General features: G+C 42.8%; 1 protein-coding gene across 6 annotated transcripts in view; it reads left to right on the forward strand.

Moving 5' to 3' along the window:
- FAM13C (family with sequence similarity 13 member C) overlaps positions 1 to 20,697 on the forward strand; it is a 503,775-nt gene that overhangs the window by 441,766 nt on the left and 41,312 nt on the right. For 4 of the 6 annotated variants that reach the window (XM_073685472.1, XM_073685466.1, XM_073685468.1 and 1 more), the window contains exon 10: positions 3,922 to 3,979. In XM_073685472.1, coding sequence (XP_073541573.1) covers positions 3,922 to 3,979 — 58 coding nt within the window. The remainder of the gene's footprint in view (positions 1 to 3,921; positions 3,980 to 20,697) is intronic. The other 2 variants (XM_073685469.1, XM_073685471.1) reach the window with 1 other exon arrangement.

Consider the following 20,697-nt stretch of genomic DNA (forward strand, 5'->3'; position numbering starts at 1 on the left):
GCATACATCTCAAGCGTACACGTAATTGGGGCTATTAAGGACCTTCTAAAACTGTAGGTAGAGAATTATCAGGTAGTGTTGGACCTTTCAAGTGCAAAAACTTTTCACTTAGAGCCTCATGCAAATCTCTTCTAGTTTCTTCTACCACCTAGTGCTATTTGTATAGTGCTATTCTGCTACCGGGCTGAACACGTGCACATACCCATAGCCTTACCACTGACTCTTTGTTGTTGTTAGACTACATGGTTCTGGAAAAAAAATATTTTTGGCCTCTTTCCAGCCACAATTGATGAGTACGTGTATGCTCACTCCTGACCGTTTCCTTTGGCCTCCATTGGGATTTTCCCCTTCATCTGTGATTGTCTCAGTTCTACTCTATTCGGAGACTCGAGCAGAGCGCTGTGTGGACTCACAGATCCATTGAGTTCCTCTGTCCCTTCATTTCAAAGATTGGAGGGGGTTTTAAGACTTGGACTACACCCATTAAAACTTTTGCTAAGTGAGAACTTTATTCAAGCTTAGATACTTTTTAAGACATTATATAATATTATCCTGCTTTACTACAGGCATAAGTTAGCGAGCTTCTACTTAGGACTTAGGGAGAGTCCAGATAAGGTGCAAGGTACATTGTAAGAGCCACATGTCTACAGATGTGTTCACATATTTCAGTCAGTTGTAGACTGGCTGAGGTGTAAACTATAATCTGTATGTTTATTATCCTGCTGAATATGACACTAGGTACATAACGGGGAACATCTACAGACAATCGAGAGGTCACAGGGATGAAACGCTCATTTTGTACTACGTTAGTCATCCTGCACGAGATGATAATCGGAAGAGCTCAAGCAGTATCCAAAAACACTGCACTGCTTAGCATCATTGTGAAGACCAAGAATAGATTTGTTTTTCAAAACCTTAAAGAGGCTACTGAGGTGTCCCTAAGTAACTCAGGTCACTGGCAGACATAGACAGTAAAGGGGCCCTGTGCAGGAACAATATATGGTCCCTTTGAAGTCCATAATAATGCACAATTACACCTGCTTTGGGGGTCAAAATGGTATCTCTTAGGCCCCTGTGCAGCTTCACAGGTTACACCAATGATATGTCCATCCCTGACTCAGGTGTCTCTATACTCCCTTTGTTGCTCCATATCGTGGCAGATCCTCTTCTGTTTTAGTCTTGTTCATAGGGTCCATTGACCTTAGGGCTGTACAGCCACTGTGCTACTTACATGGTCATTCTTTTCTTGTACTGTAATGGTATATCACTACGACATGCCATCCTTTTATCAGTGGTGGGGGTCATCCTCTGGTACCGCAACTGATCCAGAGAATAAAAAGGGCCACAGTAGAATGAATTGGATCTGCACCCACTAGCCACCCAGCTGTGCAGAGGTACTGCAGCCATCCCAATTTATCTCTACTCACCTCCATCATAGTGTAAGATGGACATGCTGCCCACTTTTTCCTCTTGAAGAAGCAAGTTTATTATTATAAAATGTTATGCGATGCTGTGTGACTGTGATGTATAGTGTGATTTGTGATGTGCGTGTGTAGTTTGACTGTAGGGACATTTAGAGTTAATGTTTGGGACAGAGTGGGAGGGGGTAAGTTACAGGTAAAGTTACAAGTTCCAGTCAGAGAGTTAGATAAGGCTTGGAGTGCATAGCAAGTGGACCTAAAGGTCCAAGGTGAGCAGTACCACTTTCTGGGGTGACCCTAAGTGAGAGGAGACCGAAGAAATAGTTATAGCGAGATCCGGAGCAGAAGTGACTTAAGAGATGGAGTGACCTTCCGGGGACGGGTTCTGGGAGAAGACGCCTAGCTACGAGGCTCCGAGCATATAACGCTGGAATATAACGGGACTAAACAGGACTGAGTATGTGAGACAAGTAAAGTGTCCTGTGCGGGAGTTCCCGAGCATCAACTTTACCAGCTATACTGGCACCCTAAAGGGAAAATAGGATGTGCAACCGCAGGACAAGTAAATGACTATTGCTAAGCAGGACTGTAGTGTTAAAACTGGGTTGTGGTGAAGTAGTGAGAAACAGTGGACATAGAGAACAATAGAGAAACGAAGGTAGGAAACTGTGTGGAAAATGCTTTTAATTTGAAAAGGAAACGTTCATAAGACTGTGTACCTGCTATCACTTGTATATATTCCCAACCAACTTCCCGTTCAATAAAAAAGTTTACTTTTGAATGGTGGTCTCCCTCATTGAACTGTGAAACATCTGGTCCTGGCAAACCAGCAACATCGGTTACGTGCGGCATGCTAGTCCACATACCCAGCCAGGACTCCCACCTTCATGTAATGTTCCAGGTCGTAACAGACGAGTACCTCGCTCGCAGCTTACAGCTTACGCCCCATGCTGTGTTACAATAGGATCTACTGTGACACTTAACAAGGATCTGTCACCAAGTCAAAAGTGAAAGTTTTTGCTCTTATTTCATTTGCATTGCTCCATGGAGTAAATTTCTTTTTCTTTTTAAATTCTGCCATTCAGTTTCAGAGATATGGTTCTTTTTATTTATTGCTAATTTTTATGATCTTTACCAAGGGGGCGAGTCTCACAGAATTCTCTGGGGGGGGGGGGGGTGTCTTTTGGCTGCTTTCCATTATTTGCCTTTGAGCAATGCCCCCTTGGTAAAGAACACAAAAATTAGCACTAAATGGAAAGGATCCATATGGCTGATTTAAAAAAAACAACAAAAAAACAGAATAGTCAGGGGAGCAGCGGGAATAAAATAAGAGAAAAAACTGCCCACTTTTGACCTGAATACAGATCTTTAAAGGGTTTGTTCTGATTTTATAGAGTAATGGCATGTCACTAGGGACATGGCTTCACTTTACACGATGCGGTTAACCCTTTACATTTACATGTGGGTTTATTATTTTAGAGGGGAAGAAATTCAAATTTTTCAGCTAATAACCTGGGACACGGCCAGAGCCTTTTGTCCCAGTTATTGTCTCATTTGGTCAAGCAATCGTTCTAGATCTGTGTGAGGAGCTCCTCACTCCTTACAGTAAGCACACAGTCAATCACCACCATCAACAAAGGTGTTGACATAAAACAGCATGTGACTGAGCCCAAGCAAATAAGTGCGGTATCTGTGGAGATGTGTGCTTGACTCCTGTGTTGTGTCACCTGCTGCTCGCTCCCATAAGAGCTCTTCTCATTACTGAGAGGCCACTCTCCTGTACACAGGTGACTAACAGGGGATACAAGCTGCGCACTGGCTGCAGGGGTCATGCTTCTCAAAATGACCCAATAATTCAGTGGGACTAATACACTTCCAGGTACCCAATGAGATATCCTTGTAGAATCCACCCAGAATCCACGTATGGTAAGTAAGCGACATATCACTTTTTCCACTGTGCGGTCCATGTAAATCAATGGCTATAATGCAGATTTTGGAGCAGAATATACATTACAATCCACGTAAAATTCATGTGTTAAGTTTCAGGAGTGGCGTTGCTCTTGGTTTTCTCCTTTAGATGCAGAAGTATCATTGTTCTGTGATTCTCATATGTAGATAACTAATGGATGACATTTCTTCTATAACCAAACCTGATCACTTGTGTTATAATATTTAGGAGATTATTCTCCTCTCCCTTTTCTCTTCCCTCTCCCTTTCCTTTATCCCTATTATATGAATAATTTTAGTTTTATTCTAATAAAATTCGTCCTAATTTTTCCTTTCTTTTGCCGTCCCGCTTTTCCCTTCCTCTTTCCCTTTCCCGGTTAAAAATCAGTTATTATTGATATTGTTGATATAGCATTTACCTATTGTCAAACTCATTAAATTCAATAAAAATCATTGAAATAAAAGACCTAAGAAAAAAAAAAAAATAAATAATATATATATATATATCTGTTTAGGACATTATATGCATTGATGATTTCTACTTGTTTTTCAGAAGCAGTCCCATAATGCGGATTCAGGACTTTGCTGAGCAGCTGCAGCATGCAAGTGAGGTGAGAACAGATCTAACTGTATATTGTCACTTGTAACACCCCAGACCCATTGATTGAGTGTGTGATTGATGAGATGAAACTTACTCATGGAGTTAGACATTTTCCCTTTAGATTTCTTTCAGAGAACGTCAGCCATTCCTTGTACCTCATATATTATTTATCACACAATGACCTAGAAGTGCTTTTCATAGAGACTGCTAGTGTTTGGGAAGGTTGCTACGTGATCATTTTGTCTCCTGTCAGACCAATAGTTTATCAGGATAATTTCCCATACTTCCTGTTAATTTATTGTCTATACAGCAATCATATAATTCTTTGATAAATGTTTATTATTAAAAAAGTCCAGTGACATATTTTTTTCTATCCCTGCACTCATCATCTGATTGAACCATGATTAAAACCTTTTGGTCAAACCGCGTTGGTTTTGCTGACCGGTCGTGTCTATATTTATGTTCCTGAAGTAAATTTGAAGATTTTATTTCACTCACGGAGTGCCAGATATCTTTTCACCCCCATCTGATTGTCTTTCACACTTTGCACTTCTTTAACACATGGTGTACTTATTTTAATGCAGTTTGACCTCTTTTTTTTTTAACTTTTCTTTAACCTCCATCTTGATTCCCATCTTTCACCCTACATTTTATTTCATTGTGATTTGCTAATTCGGTGCATATCATGCCAGTGGCTAGAGCCAGTATCTGTCTGCTGGTGTGATTATCCTCATCTACATTATCTACATTATAATTGTGTGAAAGGAGCCATGCAGTCATCATCAGTAACTGTGATTGAAGTTTCCATTGCACATTAGAGATCTTCATTAAGGCTATGAGCCCACGATGCAGAAATGCTCTGTATTTTTCCTGAGCGTTTCTGCATCTCCCTGGCAGAAAAAACGCATGCGGATTGTACATGCGGATTGTACATGCAGATTGTACATGCGGATTGTACATGCGTTTTTCCTGCCAGGGACATGCGGATGTGAAGCGTTCTTCACATGCATTTCCGCATGCGGGTTGACAAGTGCTTTCCAAGCGATTTTAGCATCACTTGGAAAGTGCTTGACAACTTGGTGACACTATATAAATCCATGCAAACAGTATGGATTTATATAGTGTGATCGAAAGAATTGGTAAAAACTAAAAATATACTTACCTTCTGATGGCCCCCGGAGTCTTTATCCGATGCGTCTCGGCTTGCCAGCAGCTCGCGGTAGATTTAAGGACCTGCCGACGTCAGCGTCGCGTGACCCGTCACATGACTAAATGACGTCAGCGCAGGTCCTTTAGTCTACCGCGAGTTGCCGGCAAGCTGAGACAAGGACTCCGGGGGCCATCAGAAGGTAAGTATAATATTTATTTTTTTATCTTATTCTTTTTTTTACAGGTAATATGGTACCCGGGTCCAGAGGAGAGTCTCCTCTCCTCTAGACCTGGGTACCATCCGCACATTGAAACGCATGGATTCTGCATGTACAGATGCAGTGATGCAGATTACATGCGTTCCAATGCAAGTCAATGGCGGCGAAAACGCCGCGTTTACGCAAAATTAAAGGTAGTCCTGCGGATTTTTCCGCAATGATAATCCGCAGCGGGAATTTCCGCAGCATGTGCACAGCACATGCGGATTATCATTGGGGAACATGGCAGGCCTTCTACCAAGCGTTTTTTAAGCGTTTCTGTAGCGGAATTGCCGCTGCGGAAACGCTTAAAAAACGGATAGTGGGCACAGAGCCTGACACAGTCCCTGCAATTCATCACACAGGCAGTTCTGGTCACTGAGATGATGACCTCCCTCCAGAAAACATAAAAGCATGTACAGTAATTCACATGGGTTCATCGTGTGATTTTATGATCTAACTGGAGAGAAGTATAACATGAAAGTATTGATATAAAGGACCAACTAAATAAGATAATACTGGCTGAATTACAGTATATGAAGTTCACTAGAGTGCTCCTTTAAACTATTATAGATAAGTTTGTTTTTATCTGGTAAATTTGTTAGTGTCTTATTTTGAGTAATGCAAATTTCTGAAAATTATAAGTGCTTTTTGAGTCTCTGGAGATATCCTTCGTATTTTGTATATGGATATGGTGCAATTTAGAAAATATGAAAAATACTTTTGCATTTGAGATATTATTTATGTCTATGATGGCCGCATATTACAAATTTCACATAGTCAGCCCAAATGGCACAGAAAATATTATGCAATTTAGCTAATAGAGCGAAACCAAAAATACAGAGGACTCAGTTATCAATCTGCTATATTCATAATTGGAGATTAAATAACAAAATACGGTTAAAATAGTCCTACTAGAATATTAAGAAAAGGTTGGTCATCTAACCCATATGCACTCATAATAGGGCTACCATGATGATTTATAGGGCTGCACCGTACCTCCCTATGCCTCCTATGTAATAAAAAGTCATACAAAGTTTTTCTCTTTAAAAAGTGTGGCATACTCTATCACTTGCCGCATGTACAGAGATATCTAGAAGTATTGTTTGCCATTTTGTGTTCTTCCCAGAGGTGAATTTTCTGTTAGGCACAAAAGACATTAATATTTCATTTATCTTCCAGCTGTTTGTATAGTAAAGTTAACATTGAATTATAAGTATCGTGAGATGATTTCATGGATATTGTAGGTTTATGGTGTGTCTAACAGCAGCCTGCAGGTAAGGCTTCATTCACACATCCGTGTGACACGTCCTAGTGCTGTACTTTTCTTTTTTTTTCGGACAGCACACTGACCAATAGACTTTCATTGATCCATACAGACATCAGTTGGAAAAATTGGTCAGTGTTTCCGGTCCGTGAGACTCTGAGCATGTGCTATTCTCATCCGTTTTGCTGATCAGATTCGGTCATTAAAGTCTATAGGCATCCATTTAAAAAGTATGAAAAAGAACACATCCAAGTTTCATCCTTTTTTGATTGACAATTTGTTAAGAGTCAATGGATAAAAAAAAGTTCAGGCAGTCTGCCTGCCTCGGTAAAAAAAAGTGGAAGCAACTAAGATGACACCTGACAAAAATGGTGATGGAAACACTGATATGGATATGTGAATGTAGCCTCAGGGGCAAGTCTGAATATTGTTTTATGCAAAGGAAGTAAGTTCAGTATTCTCCATTATTTTCTTTTAAGAAATGAGGTTCCATGTGACTTTTTTCTATATTGGAAAGACCTCAGAAATATAGGCAGGCAGCAGGTTTGTAATCAGAGATTCTGACCGTACAGGTCAAACATTTTAAAGGGTTGTCCAACTAAATATAAAAAAATGAGAGGCTGTGAGTATGCCTTCTTTTATTATTTTAGAACATTCACTGCCTCAAAGGGGTTGTCCACTACTTGGACAACTCCATCTGAATCCCCGTTTCCCCCAATAAAATAATAACACCTATACTAGCCTACAGTGCTGGCGCCGTTCCAGCTGTGTCAGCACTGGCTATCCCAGGGAAAGCGTAACATTGTCATGCAATCCATGCTGCCAATCAGCACTGGCTTCATTCTCTCCGCGTTTGGACAAATCAAGACATCGGGAGGAAGTCAGAGCTGCTGCTGTTCTCTCTCTTCCTCGGGATGCCAATTACATCCATAGGAGAGAAGAGTGAAGCCAGCACTGACTGGCCGCAGGGATAGCATGACATGACAAAGTCATGGGAGCTCTGGGAGAGCCAGTGCTAACACCCCTGGAATGGCGCTGGCACCAGAGGCGAGTGTAGGTGTTATTATTTTACTGGGGGATTCAGAAGCGGTTGTCCAAGTAGTGGACAACCCCCTTAAAGAAAGTGAGCTTGACCATCCCTTAATATGCTTGCACACTCAAAAGATGCAAAGAGTCAGCCTGATGATACAGAATCCACTATCAATGCAATGTCTGCAGGGATAGTCCATTGATTCCCAGTCTTGTATTTTTGTCTGTGCAGACGGCAAGATATTAAGCGTAGACAGAAGGTGTGATAAAGAGCAATTTACTGCTGCGGTTGCTTTCTATATGTCAGTGCTTCTGCATAATGCATTACAGTGAGGTTTTCTGCTGATCTGTGGTAAACAGCGTTACACTGGCTCCTGCTGTGGCCTCCTGCGCTGGCGATCACAGCTACTTTATCTAGTATTATGTCTAGAGAGAACAAGCATAACTTCTGAAAGTATATACATATCAACACCCTGCTTGTTTCATGCTGATTTCCGCTGACCACTGTGGTCTGACAGCAATTATTTACCAATGCAAAAGTCCCTAAGCGATAGTAAGCCCATAAGGCGACACTCCAACAAATTTTGCTTCGCCTGTTTAGTGCAGCATAGGTTAATATTAGGCTCTTCTGTGTTCATACTTATGAAACATCTTTGAGTCTTTGGAAATATCCTTAACAATTTGTATAATTATAGATATTGTACAATTTCTTTTCGCTGATGTTCCATTTTTGGATTGTCTGTCATTTTGGTTCATTTTTCAAATCTGATATGATTCCTCTACTACAGACTACATTTCCCATAATGCCTCTGGCTTTGCAGAGAGGGCAGAGTCCACACTGCACTTCCTCTGCTCTGTCATATCTAATGGCAGCAGTGACATAAAATTGTTGTCATTGACTTATACGTAAGAGTTTAATGTATCCTACGTGATGTAGCTTCTCACTGCAGAGTATCATTATATCATATGTGGTGTAATTTCACACTCCGGAGTAAATGGCATATGATGCAACTGCAGCCTGTCTGCCCTGCCTTCTGCTGATGATAAGTTATTCCCTGTTAGCTGCAAGCAGAAGGCAGAGAGGACAGGCAGACACAGCATCTCATAGGATACACTGGGGATTGTCTAGAATGTAAAGTAGCTTATGAGCTACAATTACAAGGAGTGACTATGAAGCAGTTATGAACACAGTATAGATAGGTTTTATGTTGAAAAATAAAGTTTGTTGGTGCAGTATTTTAAACAAACAGACTCTGGGGTGATTTATCAATTCAATAATATGGCATTGGTAGGAATCAGTGAAATGTGGACATTCTATCTATGTCACTGCAGACTTGAGAATCCTCAGATTGCACGCAGCTGTGCCGGCCGCGAGACTGAGTGGTTATGTGACCACAAGTATGTTATATGCATAGTCCCGGCCACATTCCGATTAGACATACGTGTCTCGCTCAATTCACTTGTATTCACTTGTGAGGCTTCACAAGTCTGTAGTCATATAGAGTGACTGCTGACTTTTGTGTAAAGCCTGGACAACCACTTTAAGGGTACATGCCCACGATCAGTATTTGCAGCGTTTTGGATGTAGCTCACCTGCGCTATGTCCAAAACGCTGCGTTCTACATTAGAAGCACAGTGGATGGATTTATAGAAATCCTATGCCCACTGTGCTTCTATTTGCCGCTGCGTAAACTCACCGGTGGTGCGGCTTTACGAGCCGCAGCATTTCAATTTCTGCTGTGGAGACGCGAGTCTCCACAATAGATATTTCCACAATACAATGTATAGGGTGCGGAACTTCGTATGTGTTCAATGAACACATGCGGATTTACCCGCGGGATCGGACACAGCGCTTTGGACGCAGCAAAAATACGCTGCTTCCAAAGCGCTGGTAAAACCTGATTGTGGGCACATAGCCTAATACATGCGTTAATGGATAGAAACTCTGACTGAGAGTTAAGGCTCATTCAGAAATCAGTGATTTTTCTCGTACACAAAAAATAAAGAAACAGTGGAACAGCTTTCATTAGTGTTTTGGATCAGATTTTCCTCAGTGTTTAGTCAATCTGTTAGTTTTTACCATCAGTTTATTTGCATACAAGAAGTTTTCTAAAGCTTCTCCTATCAAACAAACATGAAAATCGGAAGATTTTTTTCATGGTCCTATAGACTTGCATTGGTTGATCTCTGACTTGGATCAAAATCGGACACGTCTCTGTTTTTATGCAGACCACTCCATCTGCAAAAATACATGAACATGTGAACAGCCCTATAGACTATAATAGGCATGAGTTTTATCTCTAAAAACATGGATAGAAGACTTTGAAATTTGTGCACTTTTTTACGTGTTTAAAAATGCTGAAAAAGATGGCTGAAGACCTAGTATTTTTAAAGGATTTTTCAGGGGTATTTTTATTTAAGTCCACTATGGAAGTGATGCTAAGAAAAGAAACAAAGATGGCATCTATACCCCAGGAATGTGCTCTACGCTGCAGTGCTGTCACTCCGACCGTCTCTGCCTGACGGGAAGAGATGACATCACGATTACCACTCGCAGAATAACTCAGCCATTCTTACCAATACCTGGACATATTACTGATGCACTACAGGATGCAGCAGGCCCCAATTATAAGAAAATGGAGGCAACGTCTGTGCAAAATACTGATCAACAACCGCTCAAACGCCAACTATCCATTGTCTTAGTACTACAAATCCTTTTCTGTGAATTGCTTTTTATTTTAACATAGGGAATAGTAAGACAATGAGGATCCTTAATGGGGTTGTGAGCTTGTGTATTGTGTCCAAAATATCAATTAATACCTTATACATTTTTTTTTAATTTTTGCAGGATGCAGCTGTGCTCTTTAGTGTTCGCTGGGGAACTGGGGTGTCTGTCCCTATAGGGTGTACTTGCATAGGGCTGGGCAGCCCCTCTGACCTAATAACATGGATGTCACCAATAGGCTATAAGCCGGCATGGTGCACTACACGTATCTGTGTGACTGGCGCCTTATACAATCCTTACTTCGGTACATTTATAATACGGAGCGACCGTCCCCCATGAATAGTAGGCGTGTGAGTGTTTGTCGCCTTCGCCTCTTTATCAGAGGGGCTTGCTGCTTCGTGTAGTGCATTAGTAATGTGACCAGGTACTGGGAAGCATAGTTGTTTTTTCCTGTGAAAAAAAGAATTGACACCTCATTGCTCCAATGCTTTTCCTATCCCCAGTTGATCTCTTCTTCTTGGTCCCTCTCAACACATAGGAAATGGCCGCTCAGTTAATTAAGTGCTGACCCCCTTTACCAGTGATTGGATATAGTGGTCACATGTCCTTGTGTCGGGAAGTCATCGGTTGTCACGGGTTTACCGTGATATAGAGGGGCCAGAAGACTGTAGTGTCTGGTTTCACATACTCCTACACTGATCAGAAGCACTTAATAATAATAATAATAATTTTTATTTATGTAGCGCCAACATATTCCGCAGCGCTTTACAGTTCAGAGGATCATATACAACAGTGAAAAGTAACATAGTTAAAGATAATACAATAATTAAAGCAAAAATGAATGACAACCCTGCTCATAAGAGCTTACAATCTACAATGAGGTGGGGGTGACACAAAGTACAGGGGCTTATTTACAATGATGGTCCAGACATCTTGAGGGAATGGGGGATAGATAAAGGCTGCAAGAGCTCATCACCAGCCAGTATCTGTAGTGCTTTTGGAGTTTGATGGAGAATTATTTTCAGAGAAATAGTGAATGGGCTATATATAAAAACAACTTTGATTAGGGAACATGATAGGCCGCGCTAAACTGATGTGTTTTTAGGGATCACCTAAAACTGTGTACGTTCTGGTTGGTCCTAATTTATTGGGGTAGAGCATTCCAGAGAATTGGTGCAATTTCACCCTCATATTAAACGGTGCATGTTTCTGTTAGCAGTGCAGGGGTTAAACTGTTCTGCTTGGAGTCTCTGTAGCTTTCCAGCTTGGATGATCTCAGCTGTTCAGTATTGGCCACTCCCCTCTCCTATATATACTCGCCTCTGGCAATCTGGATTGCCATTGTTAAGTCTTCTACTGCCTGGTGAGGAGTGGAAGAGTCTGTTGTTGGTAGAGGCATTTGGAGTGTTGATCTGTGACTGTTGTTAGGTGTTTCGGCTGTGTGCAAATCCTCATCCTCTCCTATTTAGTTTCCCTTCCTTTTCTCACCGGTGTTTCCCTCTGTTGTCTGTGAGTGCATATTTTTATGATTGGTATTTTCATTTATTCCAGTACGTCCTTCCTTGTTTCGTTTGTGTATATACATACACTATTCCTCCTGAGTGGGGGAGGATGACAGATATAAGGCTGATTTAGGAGCTCAGCAAGGTACGGGGCCCCGGCGCCTTCACCATCAGAAGTAATCTGGGAGCAGGGATAGCTAGGACAACCTTAGCGTTAGAGTCAGGGAAGGAACCCCTGGCCTCGGGTAATTTGACAACAGAATCGTGACATCAGTGCTGCAGGGAGACTAGCGGGGAACTGAGCAGAATTAGAATGGGAGCAGAAGGGGTTTGGTGAAGTGAATATTGCATTTTTTATTAGTCTTTAGAAAAATATTTAAATGTTGACCCCCCTTTAAGGTTCTGTTCACCTTGGCATCATTGACAGAATAGTAAATGGGATCTGTTTAAAAATTGTTAGGAGATGTCCTTCATGGATCCTGTCCACACAAACAATAACATCAGTGCAAACCTCATTGATTATCTATGACTTATTTCACTTGACTTTTAAGAATAATTTGCTTTTCTTATTTTATCCAGTAGAAATGCAAATTTGTTATTGCCAGAGAAAGAGGTTATTTTGTGTGCAGCTCCTCTCCTGCGTCCTCGCTGTGCTTCAGACAATAGGCCAGTGCGTCACCGCCAGAAATAGGAACTTCTCATGCAGAGATTTCAGCGGCACTGACCAAAAGGCAGGAATTATATTCAGTGTTGTTTACCGCAACCTGGGGGGCTGGGGGTTATCGTGACACATGAGGAAGTTCCTGCAGTCGGTGATTGTCAGCTGGTTAATGTCAGCAGATTTATTTTACACTTTTATGGGGACATTATAGATGTGAATACTGTACAATATATACAGCTTACACTGAAAGTTCATCATGAAACACCATCATAAAGATAAAGCAAATCTGTCATTGACCCAAAGCCAAAATAAAAACACTGAATTGCTGCCCATATCCCCCACAACAAGTTAAAACTGCTTTTGGTGGACATATACCAGTCTAATATGTCCCATAGTGGTCACAAAATTTGTGCACTGTACCTTGCCATTCACTCTTTTTTAATGGGCGGTTCCTCTTTATTAACATTTTGCCATCACTATAGGTGCTGGAACTTCCTTTTTCCCACTATTATACCTGTATGCAGTTTGTCAGACAGGAGAGCAGGAGCAAGCAGATAATGACCCACCCCCGCTTCCTGTAATCCAGCCCAGTATCTCTGCGGCAGGTGACATGTTAGACATGTTATACTAGACGTCAGGCAGTGGACAGCAAGGAAGACACTTAGTGATCGGCACCTTGCAGTAATTTTTCAGGCTTAAAATATTATTTTTGGTGGAAATTTTGTTCGTCATTGCATTGTCCATCAGATAAGCCTAAACTGGGACCATTTAATTTATAGAGTTACTCCACATAATGAGTGAAGCGACCAGAACTGCATTTACTATTTCTGTAAGCGTCAAAAATTACATATCTTTGTATTTCTTGGTGACTCAGTGACCCCTAAATGATCCACTAGTCAGTGGTGTACACAGGTGAGAGGGAGCTCCATAGGGCTCCATTATGGGGCCAGTTTTCCCACTCAGGATAGAAGGACTGGTATACACTATGTCCTAAAGCAAATCTGGTCTATCTGTTCAAGGCTCCATTTTAACTAAATATATTTATGTCCAATAAAACTGGAGCGAGTTCAGAGAAGAGCTACCAGGATGGTGACTGGACTGCAAACTATGTCCTACAAGGAACGGTTAAAGGATCTGGGAATGTTTAGCTTGGAAAAGAGAAGACTGAGAAGAGACTTAATAGCTGCCTACAAATATCTGAAGGGCTGTCACACTGTAGAGGGATCATCCTTATTCTCATTTGTACATGGAAACACGAGAAGCAATGGGATGAAACTGAAAGGGAGAAGATACAGATTAGATATTAGAGAAAACTTTTTGACAGTTAGGGTGATCAATGAGTGGAACAAGCTGCCACGAGAGGTGGTGAGTTCCCCTTCAATGGAAGTCTTCAAACAGAGGCTGGACAGACATCTGTCTGAGATGGTTTAGTGAATCCTGCATTGAGCAGAGGGTCGGACTAGATGACCCTTGAGGTCCCTTCCAACTCTACCATTCTATGGTTCTATTAAAGTATATATTAAAAGTTGATCTAGCTGTCTAATAGAGTATCCATTAATCCAAAAAATAGGACAAAAGTATGACTGTAAAGCCCACACTGGTACTCTAAATCACTGTCAGCAAGTTGCACATACAATATGTGTCCATCCGTAAAAGAAATCCTTTATCACGATAACTTACTCCCAGTGGTAGTTCACCCAGCGATCCCAAGATCGGAGTTCTAGAACCTCAAGAATGAGCTTTGCAGGCCCATCCTGAATGGACTGAAGGCAGAGGGAAGCATGCTCTATCTCCTCTCCATTCATTGTCTATGGGACTGCCGGATAAAAGCTGAGTCCTGCACTTGGCCATTTCCAGCAGACAATGAATGGAGTTTGATCTTGCACATTTCCTCTGCATTGAAGACAGGGCTACAGACACACAGAAACACACAGAGGGCCAAAATGAAAAACTTGGACAAAGTCGCGGGCCAACCAGTATACAGTATAATGGGGCTCACACAGTCCTCCATACAGTATAATGGGCCCCACATAGTGCTCCATACAGAATAATGGCCCCACATAGTCCTCCATGCAGTGTAATAGTCCCCACATAGTCCTCCATACACTATAATGGGCTCCACATAGTGCTCCATACAGAATAATGGCCCTACATAGCACTCCATACAGTATAATGGCTACACATAGACCTCCATACAGAATAATGGACCCCACATAGTCCTCTATACAGAATAATGGTCCCACATAGTCCTCTATACAGAATTATGGCCCCATATAGTCCTCTTTACAGAATAATGGCCCCACATGGTCTTCCATTCAGAATAATGGCCCTACATAGCACTCCATACAGTATAATGGCTACACATAGACCTCCATACAGAATAATGGACCCCACATAGACCTCTATACAGAATAATGGCCCAATATAGTCCTCCATACAGAATAATGGGCCCCACATAGTCCTCTATACAGAATAATGGCCCCACATGGTCTTCCATTCAGAATAATGGCCCCACATGGTCCTTCTTACAGAATAATGGCCCCATATAGTCCTCCATTCAGAATAATGGCCCCACATAGTCCTTCATACAGAATAATGGCCCCACATAGTCCTTCAAACAGAATAATGGGCCCCACATAGTCTTCTATACAGAATAATGGGCCCCACATAGTCTTCTATACAGAATAATGAGCCCCACATAGTCTTCTATACAGAATAATGGGCCCCACATAGTGCTCCATACAGAATAATGGGCCCCACATAGTCCTCCATGCAGTATAATGGGTCCCACATAGTCCTCCATGCAGTATAATGGGTCCCACATAGTCCTCCATACAGAATAATAGGCCCCACATAGTCCTCTATACGGAATAATGGGCCCCACATAGTCCTCCATACAGAATAATGGGCCCCACATAGTCCTCCATACAGAATAATGGGCCCCACATAGTCCTTCATACAGTATAATGGCCCCATATAGTCCTCCATACAGTATAATGGGCCCCACATAGTCTTCTATACAGAATAATGGACCCCACATGGTCCTCCATACAGAATAATGGACCCCACATAGTCCTCTATACAGAATAATGGCCCAATATAGTCCTCCATACAGAATAATGGGCCCCACATAGTCCTCTATACAGAATAATGGCCCCACATGGTCTTCCATTCAGAATAATGGCCCCACATGGTCCTTCTTGCAGAATAATGGCCCCATATAGTCCTCCATTCAGAATAATGGCCCCACATAGTCCTTCATACAGAATAATGGCCCCACATAGTCCTTCATACAGAATAATGGGCCCCACATAGTCTTCTATACAGAATAATGGGCCCCACATAGTCTTCTATACAGAATAATGAGCCCCACATAGTCTTCTATACAGAATAATGGGCCCCACATAGTGCTCCATACAGAATAATGGGCCCCACATAGTCCTCCATACAGAATAATGGACCCCACATAGTCCTCTATACAGAATAATGGCCCAATATAGTCCTCCATACAGAATAATTGGCCCCACATAGTCCTCTATACAGAATAATGGCCCCACATGGTCTTCCATTCAGAATAATGGCCCCACATGGTCCTTCTTGCAGAATAATGGCCCCATATAGTCCTCCATTCAGAATAATGGCCCCACATAGTCCTTCATACAGAATAATGGCCCCACATAGTCCTTCATACAGAATAATGGGCCCCACATAGTCTTCTATACAGAATAATGGGCCCCACATAGTCTTCTATACAGAATAATGAGCCCCACATAGTCTTCTATACAGAATAATGGGCCCCACATAGTGCTCCATACAGAATAATGGGCCCCACATAGTCCTCCATACAGAATAATGGACCCCACATAGTCCTCTATACAGAATAATGGCCCAATATAGTCCTCCATACAGAATAATGGGCCCCACATAGTCCTCTATACAGAATAATGGCCCCACATGGTCTTCCATTCAGAATAATGGCCCCACATGGTCCTTCTTGCAGAATAATGGCCCCATATAGTCCTCCATTCAGAATAATGGCCCCACATAGTCCTTCATACAGAATAATGGCCCCACATAGTCCTTCATACAGAATAATGGGCCCCACATAGTCTTCTATACAGAATAATGGGCCCCACATAGTCTTCTATACAGAATAATGAGCCCCACATAGTCTTCTATACAGAATAATGGGCCCCACATAGTGCTCCATACAGAATAATGGGCCCCACATAGTCCTCCATGCAGTATAATGGGTCCCACATAGTCCTCCATGCAGTATAATGGGTCCCACATAGTCCTCCATACAGAATAATAGGCCCCACATAGTCCTCTATACGGAATAATGGGCCCCACATAGTCCTCCATACAGAATAATGGGCCCCACATAGTCCTCCATACAGAATAATGGGCCCCACATAGTCCTTCATACAGTATAATGGCCCCATATAGTCCTCCATACAGTATAATGGGCCCCACATAGTCTTCTATACAGAATAATGGACCCCACATAGTCCTCCATACAGAATAATGGGCCCCACATAGTCCTCCATAAAGAATAATGGACCCCACATGGTCCTCCATACAGAATAATGGTCTCCACATAGCCCTCCCTACAGTATAATGGGCCCACATACTCCTCCATACAGAATAACGGACCCACATAGTCCTCCATACAGAATAATGGGCCCCACGTAGTCCTCCATACAGTATAATGGCCCCACATAGTCCTCCATACAGAATAATGGGCCCACATATGAGTGGTGGTTCTGGTGTCACGGGCCAAATACAACCACCCTGTGGGCCAGAGTTTGACATGTATGTTCTAGATATAGCAAAATTTTAAAGGCATTCAGTGCTTAATATTTCTTTTATCAGATGTGTTGGGGACATTATTTTGTGACACACACTAATATACAAGTATTACAGTGTTTCCTCCTGCTCTTGTCAGGACGGCCATCCTCACAGACTGCATGGCTCTCCTGTTCTCAGTGATTACTGGAATGACCAGACCTGTCCATCAGCCTCCTCCAATGGAAAAGACCCCAGCACTACAAATCTGTGCATTTTATTTTCAGGACATTCTTTAATGTATAAGCAATCCATATATATTGTACATTTGACTTTTGGTTGATCAGTCCTTCATCAGATATACAGATTTCATTATGGAAAATAGTATTGAGATCAGGAGAGCAGCACAATATGAAGAGCCATTGCCAGATCTGTCCATCTACCTTTTCTGATAAACAGCTTTCCCATGTGCCGTGATTTTTGATTGGAGGAGATGGATGGACAAGTCTGGTCACATGCTCCACCACCAGTAGTCATTCTGCGAGCGGGGGAGCTGTGCCGTCTGTGAGGACAGTGGTACTAACAGGTGCAGGAGGAAAACCTGTTACACTATATGTAAGTAAGTACCACAAAATGATGTCCCAACTAGTGATGAGCGAGCATACTCACAAGTACTCGGTACTCGCCCGAGCATCTCAGTGCTCGAGATGCTCGGATCTCGCCGAGTACTTGCGAGATGCTCGGGCAGATGCTCAGGCGGATGCTCGGGTCCCCTCCCTGCATGTTTGGCGCTCGTTAGAGCTCCAATCAACATGCAGGGATTGCCTGCCACTCACTGTAATGCCGCAGCCATGTAGGTTGTTGCATTACAGTGATTGGCTGGCCGCACAGCGTCATCAGGTCTATATCAGACCTGGCGCTGCTGTGCTCGTCACAGTCTACTCCGGAATCAGGCAGTGTAGGGAGAGGTGCTGCTGAGCTAGGGGGAGATTTGGTTGTGTATTAGGTAGTGTAGGGAGAAAACAAGTACATTACACATATCCATCTCAATAAACAGTCCTTCTGAGGACTAATCCATCTGCAGAGATATCAGGCAAGCAATGTATATAGGCAGGCAGGGTATATAGCAGACTACAGTGCATATAGCACAAGAGGCTCCATTCCAGTTCTGCCTTCTGCTGCTGTTAGATATTTCTATACAAAGGCCCAGGTATCAGGGGCCAGGAATATTTTTTTTTGGATCTTAATCCTCATTATTTACTTAAAAAGCAATCCAGAGAACACCGTTTTTCTGCGCCATTTGCTTGTTGGCACTGCAGAATACAGCCAGGTCCATATTGCAGCTCTAAAAATCCAGCTATTTAAAACTATGATTTGTCCGTCACACGGATCACATATAATTGCGCTGAAAATATTGCCATTTCTGGCCTCCATTCTAATTTTTTTTCAGTGTATCAGCAAAGTTTTTGGCACCGGTTTGCTGTTCAAAATGGTTACCTACAGGCCTGGTATTTAAAACTGTGGTTTGTCCGTCACACGGATCACAAATATGTTTTCTGAAAATTCTGCCATTTCTGGCCTCAATTCTAATTTTTTTTCAGTGTGTCAGCAAAGTTTTTGGCCCCAGTTTGCTGTTCAAAATAGTTACCTACAGGCCAGGTATTTAAAACTGTGGTTTCTCCGTCACACGGATCACATTCACATATAATTGCGCTGAAAATTCTGCCATTTTTGTCCTCCATTCAAATTTTTTTTTCAGTGTGTCAGCAAAGTTTTTGGCACTGGTTTTCTCTTCAAAATAGTTACCTACAGGCCAGGTATTTAAAACTGTGGTTTGTCCATCACACGGATCACATATACGTTTTCTGAAAATTCTGCCATTTCTGGCCTCCATTCTAATTTTTTTTCAGTGTGTCAGCAAAGTTTTCAACACCTGTTTGCTGTTCAAAATAGTTACCTACTGGCCAGTTATTTAAAACTGTGGTTTCCCCATCACACGGATTACATATAAATTCACTCCAATTTCAGCCATTTGTCGTGAGCGTGGAAGATATTGTCCTCCATTTAAAATGGGCAAGGCACGTGACAAGGGACGAGGAACTGGACGTGATGGTGATGGTGCATGCAGAGGCAGAGGCCGTGGGGAAGCTGAAATGATGCCACAACAAGCACCCACATCTTCTCGCCCGACCTTCCTGTCCCAATTCCTAGGGGACCGCAGCACACCACTATTGAACCCAGAGCAGTGTCAAAAGGTTGTTGGTTGGATAGCGGATAATGCTTCCAGTCACTTAGCCACCACCACCCTGTCTTCCACATGGTCAAGTCTCAGTAGCCGTGAGTCTGGACCGCATATTCCTCACCCTGATCCTTCTTCCTCCCACCATGCCGAGTGCCCGGAGACAACTGATCCCACACTTGGACACTCTGAAGAGCTGTTCACTTTTCCATTTATAGATTCGGGCCTCTAGCCCGGTCCACTTGAAGCTGGACAAGAGGAGATCACATGTAGCGATGCCCAAATATTTGAGCAGCCACGGTCACACGAAGGTGACGGTGGGAAAGTGTCACAAGAGGTGGACGATGATGAGACACAATTGCCGGAAAGTCAGGAGGAGGACCAGGGTGCGGAAGTAGAAGACAAGGTGGTGGATGATATAGTAACTGACCCAACCTGGCAGGAGGACATGCAGAGCGAGGAGAGCGGCACACAGGGGGAGGGAGGCAGAGCACCCTAACAGGCAGGAAGAACCAGTGTGGAGGCCGCAGACAGAAGGCAGGCAACATTTCCCCGTAACACCAACACAAAGGAAGTTGCCAGTACAACTGTTAGGTCTTCCCGAGTCTGGTTGGTTTTTAAAGACTCTGCCGATAACCCCAAAAAGGCCATTTGCACCACCTGCCAGGCCAGCATCAACAGGGGTGGCAAAACGATCAGCCTGACCACCACCAGCATGATTAGGCTCATGGCAGCAAAGCACCCGACTTTGTGGGCCGAACCCCAGGGTCCAGGAACAGTGTCTGCGGGTGGCACCATTGCTTCTTCCGCTGTTGTGCATGCAAGCCAATCCCCAGTCCATGGTGCATGCGAAGATGCCTCCTGCCATGCACCTGGCGTTGCACACTCTCAAGTAGCAGCATCAGGAAGCACGTCCACGTCCTTGTCCCAGCGCAGTGTTCAGTTGTCCATACCCCAGGAGGAGGAGGACAGCATGGTCAGTCATCCTCTTGGTGAGGACACGGAAGTCTTGCCTGTTAGCAGTCTGGCACGCATGGCTGAGTTTATTTTACGCTGCCTTTCCCATGACCCTCGCGTTCTCAAAATTTTGGGTGACAGTCATTACTGGTTG

This window comes from Phyllobates terribilis, unplaced genomic scaffold, assembly GCF_046119375.1.
Source record: "Phyllobates terribilis strain yellow unplaced genomic scaffold, ASM4611937v1 Scaffold_5__5_contigs__length_657084704, whole genome shotgun sequence".
Lineage (NCBI taxonomy): Eukaryota > Metazoa > Chordata > Amphibia > Anura > Dendrobatidae > Phyllobates > Phyllobates terribilis.